This window comes from Hydra vulgaris, chromosome 15 (assembly GCF_038396675.1).
Source record: "Hydra vulgaris chromosome 15, alternate assembly HydraT2T_AEP".
NCBI lineage: Eukaryota > Metazoa > Cnidaria > Hydrozoa > Anthoathecata > Hydridae > Hydra > Hydra vulgaris.
In genome coordinates, this window is record NC_088934.1 from 44,373,310 (window position 1) to 44,387,500 (window position 14,191).

General features: G+C 31.8%; 1 protein-coding gene across 1 annotated transcript; it reads right to left on the bottom strand.

The window, feature by feature from the left end:
* Positions 1 to 1,211: 1,211 nt before the first annotated feature.
* On the bottom strand, positions 1,212 to 4,718 carry LOC136092381 (uncharacterized). Its single transcript, XM_065820496.1, has 6 exons — positions 4,643 to 4,718; positions 4,210 to 4,445; positions 3,875 to 4,095; positions 2,614 to 3,755; positions 2,195 to 2,488; positions 1,212 to 2,002 (listed from the first exon to the last, which is right to left on the bottom strand). The coding sequence occupies exons 2-6, from the start codon at positions 4,437 to 4,439 to the stop codon at positions 1,382 to 1,384; spliced, it is 2,508 nt and encodes an 835-aa protein (XP_065676568.1). The 5' UTR covers positions 4,440 to 4,445; positions 4,643 to 4,718; the 3' UTR covers positions 1,212 to 1,381.
* Between the last annotated feature and the right edge of the window lie 9,473 nt (positions 4,719 to 14,191).

The following is a 14,191-nucleotide window of genomic DNA, read 5'->3' on the forward strand; positions in this document are numbered from 1 at the left end:
CTGCAAAAATTTGAATGGCTTTTAGTACCACAATTCCTTGCGCGTCAAATATTGCTATAACAACGAGGTCCGGAACGAAGATAAATCTAGACGGGCATCTACTAGACTAATTAACTTTTATGTAGCCGTCATATTGGAAAGTCGCACTGATCAACTTAGTCTACAAGAGTTGTTATGAAATAATGAAGTTTTTCTGTGTTAATGAGGTGTTACTAGATGTCTGGATCCATCCCTGAAATCTGTTTTTATTTTTGAAAATCTGTATCCGTTTGCTAAATATAACTTGTTTCTAGTGAAATCTAAAATGAAATATCGTCTCTGGAAAGTTCGAGTTCAATCACCACCAAATCTCTAGTAGTACCACGAGTAGGAGTATCAACTTTCTCCGCACAGCAACTTTGATCGTCAAGGTTCGTGTTTCAAGGTAGTGGTCTTCTTCTCCTCGGGTGAATTAAAATTGAATGTGTATTTACATATATATATATATATTAGGCCATCCCATAATTTTTTTTTGACAACCAAATTACATGCGGAGTCGCTAATGAGTGGCGTAGAGATCATATTTATAAGTCAAATTTTTTTATTTTTTATTTTTTCCTGTTAGAAGTATTCGCGCCGGTCGTTCGAAGTTACGCACTAGGCAATTTATGACCAAAATTGAGCAGTTTTCAACACAACGGCGCGAATCAATTCTGATGTCGAATCCAGTTAATTTTTTCATTTATATTCTCTTCATGTGTTCCCATACCAAAAAAAACACTGTGCTTTTCGAGTTAAGAAATACACTGATTTTGATAGAAAAATCAACATTTGTGTTATTTCAAAGTGCCTTTTTGTTGATCTATGAGGTCATTTTCAGTCATGGTGCAATATTTTTTTTTTTTTACTTCTTATTGGTATCAAACGATGTTTTTAAAAAAATTACTTTTATTGGAACCTAAGATTAAACAAAGCCAAACTTAAAATGGTTACCCCCAAAAGATTTGTTATAGGACTTTAAATATTTTGCTGTAGATTTAACTAGATCAAAATGTGTTGATATATTTCAGAAAATATCTACTTAGATTTTGTGCGTGTTATTTTAAATTCTTATTAAATTTTAAGTGCTCATCACAGAGCACCGCGGGAAAATTTTTTACTAGTAAATGTCGTTTATATGACTAAACCGGCATCAATCCTCGGACCTCCGATATTAAAGTAAGAACTCTAAGTACTGCCATAGCTGCTATTATATTTATTATATATATAATATATTCTTTCCTTTAAGACACATATCTCTAAAAATCACATAATTTAGTTTTTTTTAAAATGCATTTTCAAGGTTTAGAGTCTACAGTAAGGTAATTCTAATTATTAGAGATATTGGAAAGGTTTTGAATTATTAACTCACAGCCAGTAGCGAGGGAGCAGGCGTTGTAACTGACTCCTTGTATCCATTCTTCGTCTTTTTAAATGGCTTTTTCCAAGAGTTTTTCATTTGGAGAAGGTTCTGAAGTTTTTCCTCGCTCTTCGCACGCTTTACATTATCTTGAATGAGTTTTACTGCACGTTCTGATGAGTCTTTAACAACTTCGACAGATTTTACGAAGCTTTGAAACTCATTGTATCCTGGAAATTCTTTCCAAAAAATCTGAGGGAGTTTCATCCATAGACATTTTTCAAAAGTATGACCTAGGATATCAAAAATTAACCAGGAATCTGGCGAAATATATGATTCAAGACCTGGTGGTTGATCTATATTAAACAAAAAACTGCTATCAGAAAGGATTTCAGTTTTGGTTCTAACCGTTCCTACATATTTAATGCCACTCCGTTGGGTTGAATAAAGAACTTTTGCCATCTTTTCCATTTCGATGTAGTGATCTTTATTAGAACATGCTAGCGCCAGCACCACGGTTGATGGATCCAAATACCACATATGGTTTCGCCATGATTTTAATACCACTTCTGCGGCAGGCTCATACGCATTGTAATGGCACATCTGCCAATAGTTTCGTTGATCCTAAGAGTGTGAGTTAAAAATAATGCAATACAGATAGTAAGTAAGGTTGATAATGACACGTCTAACATCTAATGTAATAAGTGTCATTTATTTATGTCATTATTCTAAAACAATTTAGTTGGTATTTTTTTGAAACAAATTATTCTTAAATTATGAGACTAATATAAAAATATTTAGGAAATTAAGTTTTACTTCAAAAGCTGCAGAATCAGAAAACTCGCAGGTCAAAAACCACGATGCCCAGAAAAGAGAAATGTATTCAGCCATTCTGTTGATCTCTTTGACAATTTCATCACTAAGAAAAAGAACCTGTCTGATCTTAGGGAGAAGCAAATTGAACTTCATATAGTACAATGCCTTTGCCATGAACCTGGCGTGTGAAATAGCTCCGGTTTTGTGAATTTTATACCTAACTGTCTGATCTTCTTCAAGGAACATAAATACAAGCTCTGCCAGTTCACAATAATCTTTGCGCTTCTCAAAAGTCTAAATGTATATAATTTACAACTTAATTAAAAACTTTTATGTTTCTTCTTTCTATTTTTATAGTTGGTATATATATTTGGTATAAAGTTGTTTTAAAGTAATATATTTCTTTATTTTAACCTTACCTGACTATTTCTTAACTTGTTTTTATCTATCAGGTCCTTGCAAGTTTTTAGCACCAATAGAGCCTGCTTCTCCAACCAGGTACCCTTAACATTCTGGTGATTAAATTTCAACAGCATCTTCTCGTTGTTTGCATCAATACCATGCCAGTTCTGCTTTAGAGATTTAAATAGTTGATTCTCTGGTCCAACAGATTTGTTTACTGCAACTTCATTGCAAAAGTGTTTTATATGGAGCTCTCCTACATGATGGCGGCAGGCTAACAAGAGCAATGGTCGGCCATAAAAATTAGCTAATCTTGCACAAGCTCCTTTTAAATAGCCAGTGTTTGAAGCAGTGGTATCAAAACAAACTCCGTGGATGAACTGCCCTAGATCAAAAGAATCTAATAGATTTTGAATTGCTGTGAACTGAGCCTCACCACTGCTGTGTTCCAACCCTGGAGCGCCTAACAGATGGGACTGATTGTCATACCTTATAAGCACACAAATTCGGTCTTTTGTCTCATCTATGCTACCCGTATAATCTTTGATAATTTTGCTATCAAAATGCACAATGATGGGTTTGCCGCTCGTCTTAACCATACTGGTTATGTTTGCTCTAAGAACACCAGCATCATTTCTTATTATTGTATCAAAAATCCTGTGAGTTGAGCTGTGGGATAATGTTACATTTTCTATATCTCCACCGGCATTGCAAAGAAAAAAAGAGATAAGTGCTGTTGCCTGGTTAGTAGATATTCCCATCCCAATAGCAGTTCTGGCAGTTTTTGAAAAAATGTCTTTTGGTATCTTTAGAGTCATATTTTTAACTGTCTTCTTCTTTGATGCGTTACCAATCTTAAAATCATCTTCGGAACATGTATCATTAGAGTCATCAGTAATTATTTCACTTTCAGAGGAAAATCCGGAGAAATCATGGAAAGTTTTTTTTACTATACCAGAGGTTTTAGAGTTATTTCTTGATGCAGATCTATTACTAACATCTACAAACCGACCGTCCAACGCTCCAATCACCATCTTTCTGCAACTTAGCTGGTCCCGTATGAAGGTTAAATCTTCAATCTTATTTGCTTCCAGTCTTAGCCTATCAGTCTTTAAACTACGTTCAAGAAGCGTAATGTCTTCTCCAGCCCAAAATAATCCTTTAAATTTAATTTTATTAGGTAAGAACAAGAAAAAGTAAACTATTTACTTCACAATAAATTAGCTTAGTATTGGCTGTTAGACTAGAAAATCTTAACATTTAATATTTATCCCCTACCTGTCATTGATTTCTCAAATTTATTTCTTGTCTCAAGATAACCAATTCCAATTTTTTTCTGGGATTTCTTCAATGGTATGTACTTTTCTACATACTTCTTGACATGATACATCATCCTTTTGTCACTGATGACTTTGAAGCCAGTTTTTCTCCAAGGAATTAAGATTCCGGAAAGGATACAACTGACATTGCAAAATTCATTGTTTGTTATGCATTTTAATCTATGAAGAACTTCCGTAAATTAAAAACATAACTTATTAAATTATCTTTACTATATTTGACATAAAACATGAAACAACGTTCTTATCTATTGATTTCTAAAGCTAAAAGCTTACTTGAAAGTTTTGGACATTAAAGGACAAGCGACGAGATCCTTCAATGCTTTCTTTGGAAATTGTTCTCTTAAAAATAAGTAGCGTTGGATAACGTGAATCTTTAGGGGCAGCTGGTTTGTTTCCATTCTATCCAGAGTGACGTTAACTAGGAACATGTTCTTGCGACTCGATCTTCTTTTTTTAAACCCCTTCTTGGGACAAGGATACACCTCAGATACTTTTGTTGTCATAGCTAGCTTTAAAACAAAATTTCATAATGTTACTCATTGATCATAATGTTAATCACTATAAACATTTTCATAATTTGTATGAAGTTTAAAATTTTTTAAAAGTTTATTTAAAATATTATAAATGTTTAAATAACCTAATTCATTTAACTATAATTATAAAATATAACATGCATTATTATGTTATGATGTTATAATAAACTTACTTAAGGTGGTAATATTAGATTTTTTAAAATTAAAAATTGTTAAGTAGCTCGATAAAAAAATTGTTTTCTTAACTGCGCTTTTTTTAAATATTACCCGATTTTTGCGTTTCTAAAGTACCACCTTGTAACAAATATGATAATAATAAAAATGCGCACTATCGGTATGGATAAAAATTCTTCCATTCTTTGTATTGACGCAGTTAAATTGTTAAAGGTTTATAAATTTCTATTCGCGCTGAACATTTGAAACTGCCCATAAAAACTCAAAAAATGTAAAAATGTTAAACTTTAAACGAATGGCGCGAGAATAAATACTCATCCAGAAAAAAAAAAAAAAAAAAAAAAAAAAAAAAAAAAAATATATATATATATATATATATATATATATATATATATATTAGGTTATAAATATATATTATGCAGGCTTTCAACCTTAAAAAAAGGTAAAAAATTACATTATATACTATAATTCTCGTTCCGGCCGTAATATTATCAACAACTCCGGCATATCTGGTTCCGGCTGGAATTCAAAATTTTTATTCCGGTACACCCCTAATATATATACAGTGCTTTTTTTTATAAAAAAACGTGCCGAAACTCACCTGTATTATTTTTTAGATGTCAAAAATGAAGCAGAAATTATCAATTGAATTTATAAATAAAGTTTATACATATGAATAGCCTTTGGTGGGCTCCACCACACATTAAACCCAATTAGGTTTTGATGTGTGGTTTGAGCAGCCGTGGCGTAGTTTGAGCGCACTTACCTAGGGAAACAAAGGATCCGTGGTTCAAACCCCAACTCTGGGCAAGTTTTGTGACATCGGTTAGGCAGGAGGCTTCCAATTAAATGCTCATCCGCGGTGCTCTGTGTAGGACTTTTTGGGGGTACTTAAATAAAACTAAAAAAGAAAAAATAAAGCGGGAACATATAAATTTGTTTTCCAACGTAAGAAGCTTTTTTTTATTTTCCAAAATAATGAGGGGAAGGGGGGGGTAAAGGAATTGAGTGGAATGAGGGGTTACGGCAACGTATATAAGATACAAACTATACAAACCTATAAACTTTTATAACAAATCCCAGAATTTTTTTCTATTTTCGTTGGACAAATCATCTCGTCTTTTTTCCTGGCTTTTAAAGTTTAGAGCTAAATGCCTTCTACTAAACAACCTACCAACGTACTTTAAAAGATCAAAGCTTGTTTGCAGTGGTCCTACTAACTTGGTGAATAAAAAAATTGAAACTGTTTTGATCATTAATGAAGACCTGGCTGGTGTGATCATCAGATTCACCTACAAAATCCTAGTTTGCATTTACTTGAGGAAATAAGAATATTAAGAGCGTGTACCAAATAAACTAATTTTTTAGGATATACTTTTTCTACAAGTTATTTACGGAATCAATGAATCGTTTTTCTTGCATTTAACTGTAGTCTTATTATCAGATTTTTGATTACAGTTTCTCCAAATTTCCACTAAGTGTTAATTTAAATTTAAAAAAAGTTCTTTATGTAAAAATATGGGGGAAAAAATGTTTAGATATATGTGAAAAAAAGGTGCCAGAACGCCGTTCCGGTGTGTTCTATGAGAAAAAAAGTATATATATATATATATATATATATATATATATATATATATATATATATATATATATATATATATATATATATATATATATATAAATATATATATATATATATATATATATATATATATATATATATATATATATATATATATATATATATATATATATATATATATATATATATATATATATATATAAAACCTATTACATTAATTTGATTCTTGCTTCATATACCTGCATAATAATTATGTTTAAAATTATTTCTTTGTTTTCTTTTTTTCCATTAAGTTTAAAATTGAAATTTTTATTATACTAATGTGATCAAAAAGTAAGGTGAATTTTTTTATAAAATGAAAAATCTTTATTTATTCTTCCAAATCTGTATCGTCCCCCTCAAAATAATCCCCCCCAGCCCCAATGCACTTTTGCCAACGTTTTTTCCAGTCTTCGAAGCATGCCGAAAAGTCCTCGGTAGGGATAGCCTTCAATGCGCGTGCCGATTCACGTTGGATCTCTTCAATGGACTCAAAACAATTTCCCTGGAGTGGTCTCTTGAGCTTTGGGAACAGCCAGAAGTCACACGGTGCTAAGTCGGGCGAATACGGTGGTTGTGGAGCAACATGGGTAGAGTTTTTGGCGAAAAACTCACGAAGAACCAGTGCTGTGTGCGAAGGCGCATTATCGTGGTGCAAAATCCAAGAGTTATTGGCCCATAATTCCGGTCTCTTTTTGCGAATAGCTTCACGCAAACGTCGCATAACGCTATTCCTTGTTGACAGTTTGGCCAGTTGGAAGGAATTCGTAGTGCACGACACCACAATAATCAAAGAAAACAGTCAACATGATCTTGATTTTTGAGCGACTTTGACGTGGTTGCTTCGGTCTCGGCTCGCCTTTTTCACGGTATTCACTCGATTGGTCGGTTGTTTTAGGGTCGTATGCGTAGACCCAAGTCTCATCGCCAGTAATAATTTGTTTGTAGACGTCTTGATAGTCAGAAAGCATTGCTTCACACGTTTTAACGCGACGCTCTTTTTCAAAGAAATTGAGAAATTTCGGCACCAAACGTGATTTGAGTCTTCTGAGGCCCAAATGATCCTTCAAAATCGCTTGCACCAACCCAAATGATATTCCAACCATGTCAACAAGGTCTCGAATGGTTAACCGACGATTTGCAAGCACCAATTCTTTGATTTTGTTGATGTGGCGATCATCAATCGAAGTCGATGGTCGTCCGGAGCGTTCCAAGTCATCAACACGTTCTCGGCTTTCTTTGAAGTCTTTGTACCACTTGTAAACATTTTTTTGAGACATAGTCTCTTCACCGAAGGCCTTTTGCAACATTCAATACGTTTCAGCAGCAGAAATATCATTCCGCAAACAAAATTTAATAGCACTTCTTTGCTCAACAAAATTAGACATCGTGAAAATCGCCGAATGCACTATTGGTACTTCAGAAACAAGCGTAAACAAAAAAAAATAATTATGAGTTTGACATGTAATTTGGCGCAAATGTTAATGACATTCCTACCAACTTAAAAATAAAAAAGATTGGACGATTCGAATAAGGCCGGAAGTTTAAATTAAAAATTCACCTTACTTTTTGATCACAGTAGTATTAGACATCATATTTTATTCAATTGTTTAAGTAACATTTAAAATGAGACTAAGTGTAAAGTGTAAAGTTTAAGTAACATTCAAAATGAGACTATTCCAAGACTCATATAACATTTTTGATGTAAAAAAGAACTAGTTTGTGTCCCAAAACTGGATAGCAACTCTTTTTCACCACATTATTCCTAAACTTCAAGAAATTCTTACAAATTGATTACTGCAAATAAAATTACATAATGTTTGTTAAGAAGTTTGTATTTTTTACCAAGGTTTATTCATAGTTCTTCATTACCCTGTAGAATAATGAATTGTTTTAATTTAATTTACACAGTCTGTGTCATGTCTTAAAAAAAAATAATAATAAAAATTAAATACCTGCATTCCGGCCTGAAACATTGTACTTACGGTCGGAATGAACTAAAAGTCGTAAATTCCGGTCGGAATTCCGACCGGAACAGAATTCTGGTGAATACCGGGAATATATTTATTATTTAATATGTATATTTTGCTTATATTACGATGTGAAAAAATTGAAACTAATTTGTAGTTGTGAAAATGTAAATTATTAAATAGAATAAATATCTTTTGCGTCAAAAAACATTCTGTAATATAATCAATGATATAAATAAATAACTAGATATTTAACTTCGCCGTTTTTAGTGAAGCCAATTTAATGCGTTGGAAGCCACTATTATATCAGGCAAAAAGCTTTTAGCAATCACATTCATATGAAAAGATATTGGCAATTTTAACGCCCTTATTCTTGGAATTAAAGACGATTAGAATCACAGACGATCAATTTAGTGAGCATACAGTCAATACATACATATTTTTTTGTCAAAGATTGGACATGATATTGTTAGCATGTTTAGTTTGTTATAACAAACTAAAACAAACTGTTATTTTTATAGCTACAAAAATATATATTTAAAAACGTATTTGCATTTAGAACATCAAACTAAAACATCGTATAATATATTTTATTATTTTAATAAAAGTTTTATACAATAAAATGAAATATTCATAAACCCTTGAACAATATTAATTTGTTAGTTTGTTGTCTTAAACCAATTGACAACTTTCTTAGAACTTTAGTGGTATAATCCTGGGCATATCTGAACATTCGAATTCTAAAGTAATATTCACATATCTTTCTAAAAAGCTGGCTGGAATGCAAATCTTTATTTTCAGTCCACAATTCTAAGTCGTGACTATCAAGTCCTTTAGAGACTTTTTTTATAATAATTAATTTGTTAACACAATGGATCATCTTATGCTTTATATTTTTATCTGAGGTTATTTTTGGATTTTTTAAATCTTCCCCACTAATAAAGAAGTTAAATACTTTCTCACACGACTCGACAACAGAAACAACATCCTTTGATGGCAAAAACAAACCACCACGATCTTTCATATTATTAAATGACAAATAAGATTTCGCATAGGAATGTTCGTATGATAAAATATCAGTTAATGATTGAGCACAAACATTACATGAAATAGTATTTATTAACTTTCTGACTATAAAACCAGAGATATATCCCAATATTGCTTCTTTGTAGCTAGACATTTGAAGTTCATTGCAGTACAAAAAAACTTCTTCAAAGTCGGATATTGACTTTGAAGAAGTTTTTTTGTCTTGGTCAAAATTATCAACAGAATACAACCTTTTTTTCCTACTAAGAGAAAAAATAGAGCCATTAGAATATGGCTCAAACATCAGGCAGTTAGCATGACTCGATCCAACTATGGAGTTTTGCAGAAGAATTTGTTTTAACGATGACTTTAACTGCACTACATCAGGATTGTTGTTGTAACCATTTTTTCCGCGAATGCAAGCAAATTGCTTGTTATATGAAAAAGTACTAACTATATCGTCTATGACTTTGCCAAACTTACATCCAAATGGGACAATGGAATTTAAATTTGTACTAGTACCATCAAATGTAATACTTTTGATACAAAGTTCATATGTCAAAGCCACATCTAAAATATTTTTAATAAAACATGTTAAATCATTTGCTTTAACTTTATTTGATAAAACATAACCAAATGGGTGTTTTCCAATGTCTTCACAAACCAACTAAGATGAAAATTAATGCCTCTGTAGCTGGAGTATCAGGTTCACATACAGAAATATATTTACCAAAATCACAAAAACCAATATAGTGACCTGAACTTTTGTCATAAGCAACGGGAGTGACTATGAACAGCGGGGTGACTATGAACATCAGTACCAAGTTAACTAAAAGGTGAAACAACATACAGGGAAGTAGCCAAAGCTTATAACATTCCGCTAGGAACTCTCCATAAAAACGTAAAACTTGGAAATCAAGTTCCAAAAAAACACGGTGGACAAAGCAGACTTGATAGTTCTAAAGAAAATTTAATTGTTCAAACAATTACTTATATGACAGATTGGAGGGTGCCTCTTGATTCTTTGGACATTCGACTTTTAGTTAAATTTTATTGTGATAAAAAGAAAATAACAGACTTTATATTTAAAAATAATATGCCTGGTGTAGATTGGGTACAGTCTTTCATGAAAAGACATTGTCTGACAAAAAGGGTTGGTCACAATGTAAAGCATAGTAGGGCTTTAGTCAATGAAGAAACTCTTAACCGTTATTTTAACAACTTATACCAAGAGTTAAAGGATATACCTCCAGAAAACATATATAATTATGACGATACCAATATAACAGATAATCCAGGGTCCAATGCTGTTATTGTTCGTCGTGGACATGGACAACGCGTTGAAAGCAAACAGGAACATTCAAAGCAATCAACTAGTATAATTTTTGCTGGTAACGCTGTTGGAGAATTGTTGCCGCCTATGGTTGTTTATAAAGCAAAAAATCTCTACCAGGGTTGGACTCATGGTGGACCACCTAGAACCGTATACGATATCACCACTAATGGGTGGTTTGATGGTAGAACATTTACCAGATGGTTCATGGAGATATTCTTGCCAATTGCTATTTTAAAACCGGGATTATCACCAACATTGCTGATTGGTGATAATCTGGGTTCACATTTTTCTCCAGAAGTTATTGAAGCCACGATTCAATATGACATCAAGTTTGTAACAATGCCACCTAATGCAACCCATCTCTGTCAACCACTAGATGTTGCTGTATTTAGAGGGTTAAAGCAGTCGTGGAGGACAGTACTTTCAAAGTGGAGAATAGAAAGTCGTATTAAAGGGGCTATTCCAAAAGAACAAATGCCTACTTTTTTAAACAAGTTAGTAAACACCTTGAAACCAGAAGCTTTAATTTCCGGATTTCGAGCAACAGGAATCTACCCTATCAACAAAACAGAGGTGATAAAACGACTTCCTGGAAAAAATAAAGACTCTGGTGGTAAAGACACTGTAATGGTTCTTAACGAATCCGTTTTAGAGATTCTGAAAAATAATCTAGGCTTAGGCACAAATCCAGTTGCAATACGAAAAACACGCGGTCAAAAGGTTGAATCAGGAAAAAGAGTTCTTTGTTTAGATGAGTCAATACCATCAAGTTAAACAGAGCAAAACAACAAAGATAGTGATTGGTACTGTGCTCTCTGTAACAAAAAATGGATTGTATTAGGCGATGACGTATGGATTCAATGCGACAAATGCAGCAAACCTTATCACCTCCAGTGTTGTGGCCTTTTCTATAAAAAAAATCAATATTATAAGCTTGATATTGAAAAAATTGACTTTATATGCAGCCTGTGTGAGCCATGTAAGAACTTCGAGGATAGTGATAGTTGATGGTCTGTTTTTTTTTAAGGCAGCTTTGTAAATATTGTTGTAAATAGAAATGTGCTGAAAAAACTAGATTTTAAACTTAGTATGTAATTTTTTTCACATAAATTGATTTGAAATAAAAGACTCTACAACATATTAAATACACTTTCTGTTATCTGTTTGATCTTTAACAGTATTCCTCCCCCCCCCCCAGCCTTACAACATGTTGGTCTATTCATAATCTAAGAAATAAAAACATTATGTCGTGTTCAAAGTAACTCCGAATCGGCTGTTCATTCTCACCCCGTTTTAAAAGTACGAATATGCTTGTATAAAATAAGAAAATTAAGGTATTTACTTTATAATGTTTATCAGGCCTAGAACCAATTTTGGAAGCTAGATAGTATAATGTTCTGTTAAATAAAAAAAATTAGCTGTTAGACTAACTGTATTATTATATGATGCATAAATGTTAAAAAAGCGTTCATAGTCACCCCAGTTGACGGTACTGTTTTAGATTGCCATAGCATCAATAATAAGAGCACAATGCTTAAAATTAATATCTGTTTTCTGTTTATGACCAAGATATGAAAAAACATCAAGGAATAAACCAGGATCACAATTTACAGATGATGTCCAATGTGATATTGAACTGGCAGCAGGAAGACATAGTATTGGCCGAAAAAAGTTATACGCACGTGGAGAATAAAAATGAAGAGTTAAAGCAAATTTTTTCACTTCATCGTTGTATCTGTGACCTTTTGGTTTAACATTTTGATTGGAAAATTGGTTCTTAATGATTTCATATGAGAGTCCAGAAAAATTTTGCTTAAAACAGTGGCAACATCAGTAGTCAAATAATTTTTAGATTTTAAAAGGGAAATTATGTCTTATAAAGAACAGGTTTTCTTTTCTTTTCTTTTTAATTTTTGTTGTAAAGCCTTCACTTTTTTTTTAATTTTTCTTTTGCTGTTGATAAAGATCTTATAGATTGTGTTGGAGATTGACTGGTGTAGTCATTTTTTTCAATAGTGCTTTCTGGCTGATCATTATGTGTTGAATTAATTTCTTTGCTGGGTTTGTCTATAGCAGGGTTAACATCAAACTTTATTTTTTTCGATAAAGGATCAAATTTAGATAATGAATTTACTGATGTTCGTATTGATGGGAGTTTCCTTTTTGTCTTTTGAATATTTGTAGAAAATATAAAAACTGATGGCACAGCATTACATTTTCAAATAGGCTTTTGATGATGATCAAGACTTGGATTTTTTTTGTCTGGGATACAATAATTGTAGTCTGATTCTAATAAATTGTCGCTGCAGATACAGGTGTGTTTGGATGGAAGAAAATTTTCACGTTTCAAAGCAATAATCCATCTTTTACATAATGCAGAATTTTGAAGAGGAACTTTATGAAAGGATTTCGTGCCGCCTTTTATATATCTATTAGAACATCCTTATGCAGCACAAGAATTTACAATTTTGTGATGAAAATAATTGAATTAAATAAATACTTTAGCAAGGCAAAAGAAATAATGTCACGGATTTACTCTCTACATTATATGATATTTACTGTTTTCTGCCCGATATAATAATGGCTGATTAAAATAGTAAACAAATAAATCGGCTTCACTTTTATTTTATATAAATCCCGAAGTTAGACATCTAGTTATTTAATTACGTCATTGAATATAATAAACTAAAAACATGTAACTGTGATTATTTTAGGGGAGTGTGGGACAGCCTTAAAAAAAAAGGATTTGTGAAACATTTATGAATTTAGTTTATTTATTATTAAGCCTTTGTGAACTTAGTATAACTAAACATTTTGTGAAAATAATATGTACATATCACTTGTTTTTTGAATCTTATTAACATTATTTAAATTTATATTCTATTAAGTTATAAGTTAATACTTTTACTTAACAGTTTTGCATAAGTCTTGTTTGATCTATTCTTTAAAGTGATTATAACATCAGACTGTAGAAGAAAAAAGTGATCTAATTGCTATAAATAAAAGTTAAACTTAATGAATAAAAAAAATAGTAGTAATTCTTTATATCTTAAACTTCTTATATCTTAAACTTCATATATTAAACTTTAGTTGTTTTTATTTGCGAGTGATGATTTAAAGCTGCCTCTGGTAAATTCAAAGTTACTGTAGTAGCTTTGAGCAATTTTATGTATGTTGAAAACGTAAGAATACCGATTTTATTTTTAGCTTGAAAATCGTACAAGCACTGCAATTTCATTCCCTAATTATTGTTTTGAATATTTAGAAAGAAAAAAAGTGGTTAAAATTAATAAAATAATGATTTAAAAAAAAGTTAAAAAATGTTCAAAGCTGCCCCAATCAATGAATTTTTTGTATTGATAGCAAGATGTTTGGAAAATTCAAAGGCCTAAAAACTAAAATTTTACAGTTTAATAAGTTGTCAAAACTCTTGCCATGTTAAGTCCATTGTTCTACTTAGTGGGAAAGGCATATGTAAACTATTGCATCGAGGAAATCAATTAATTGGGTATTGTTCAAGAACTTTACAATTTTTTCTTGAACAAAGCTATTGATTTTGTTAGAACAATTTGAACAAAGTTCATCGAAATCAGTA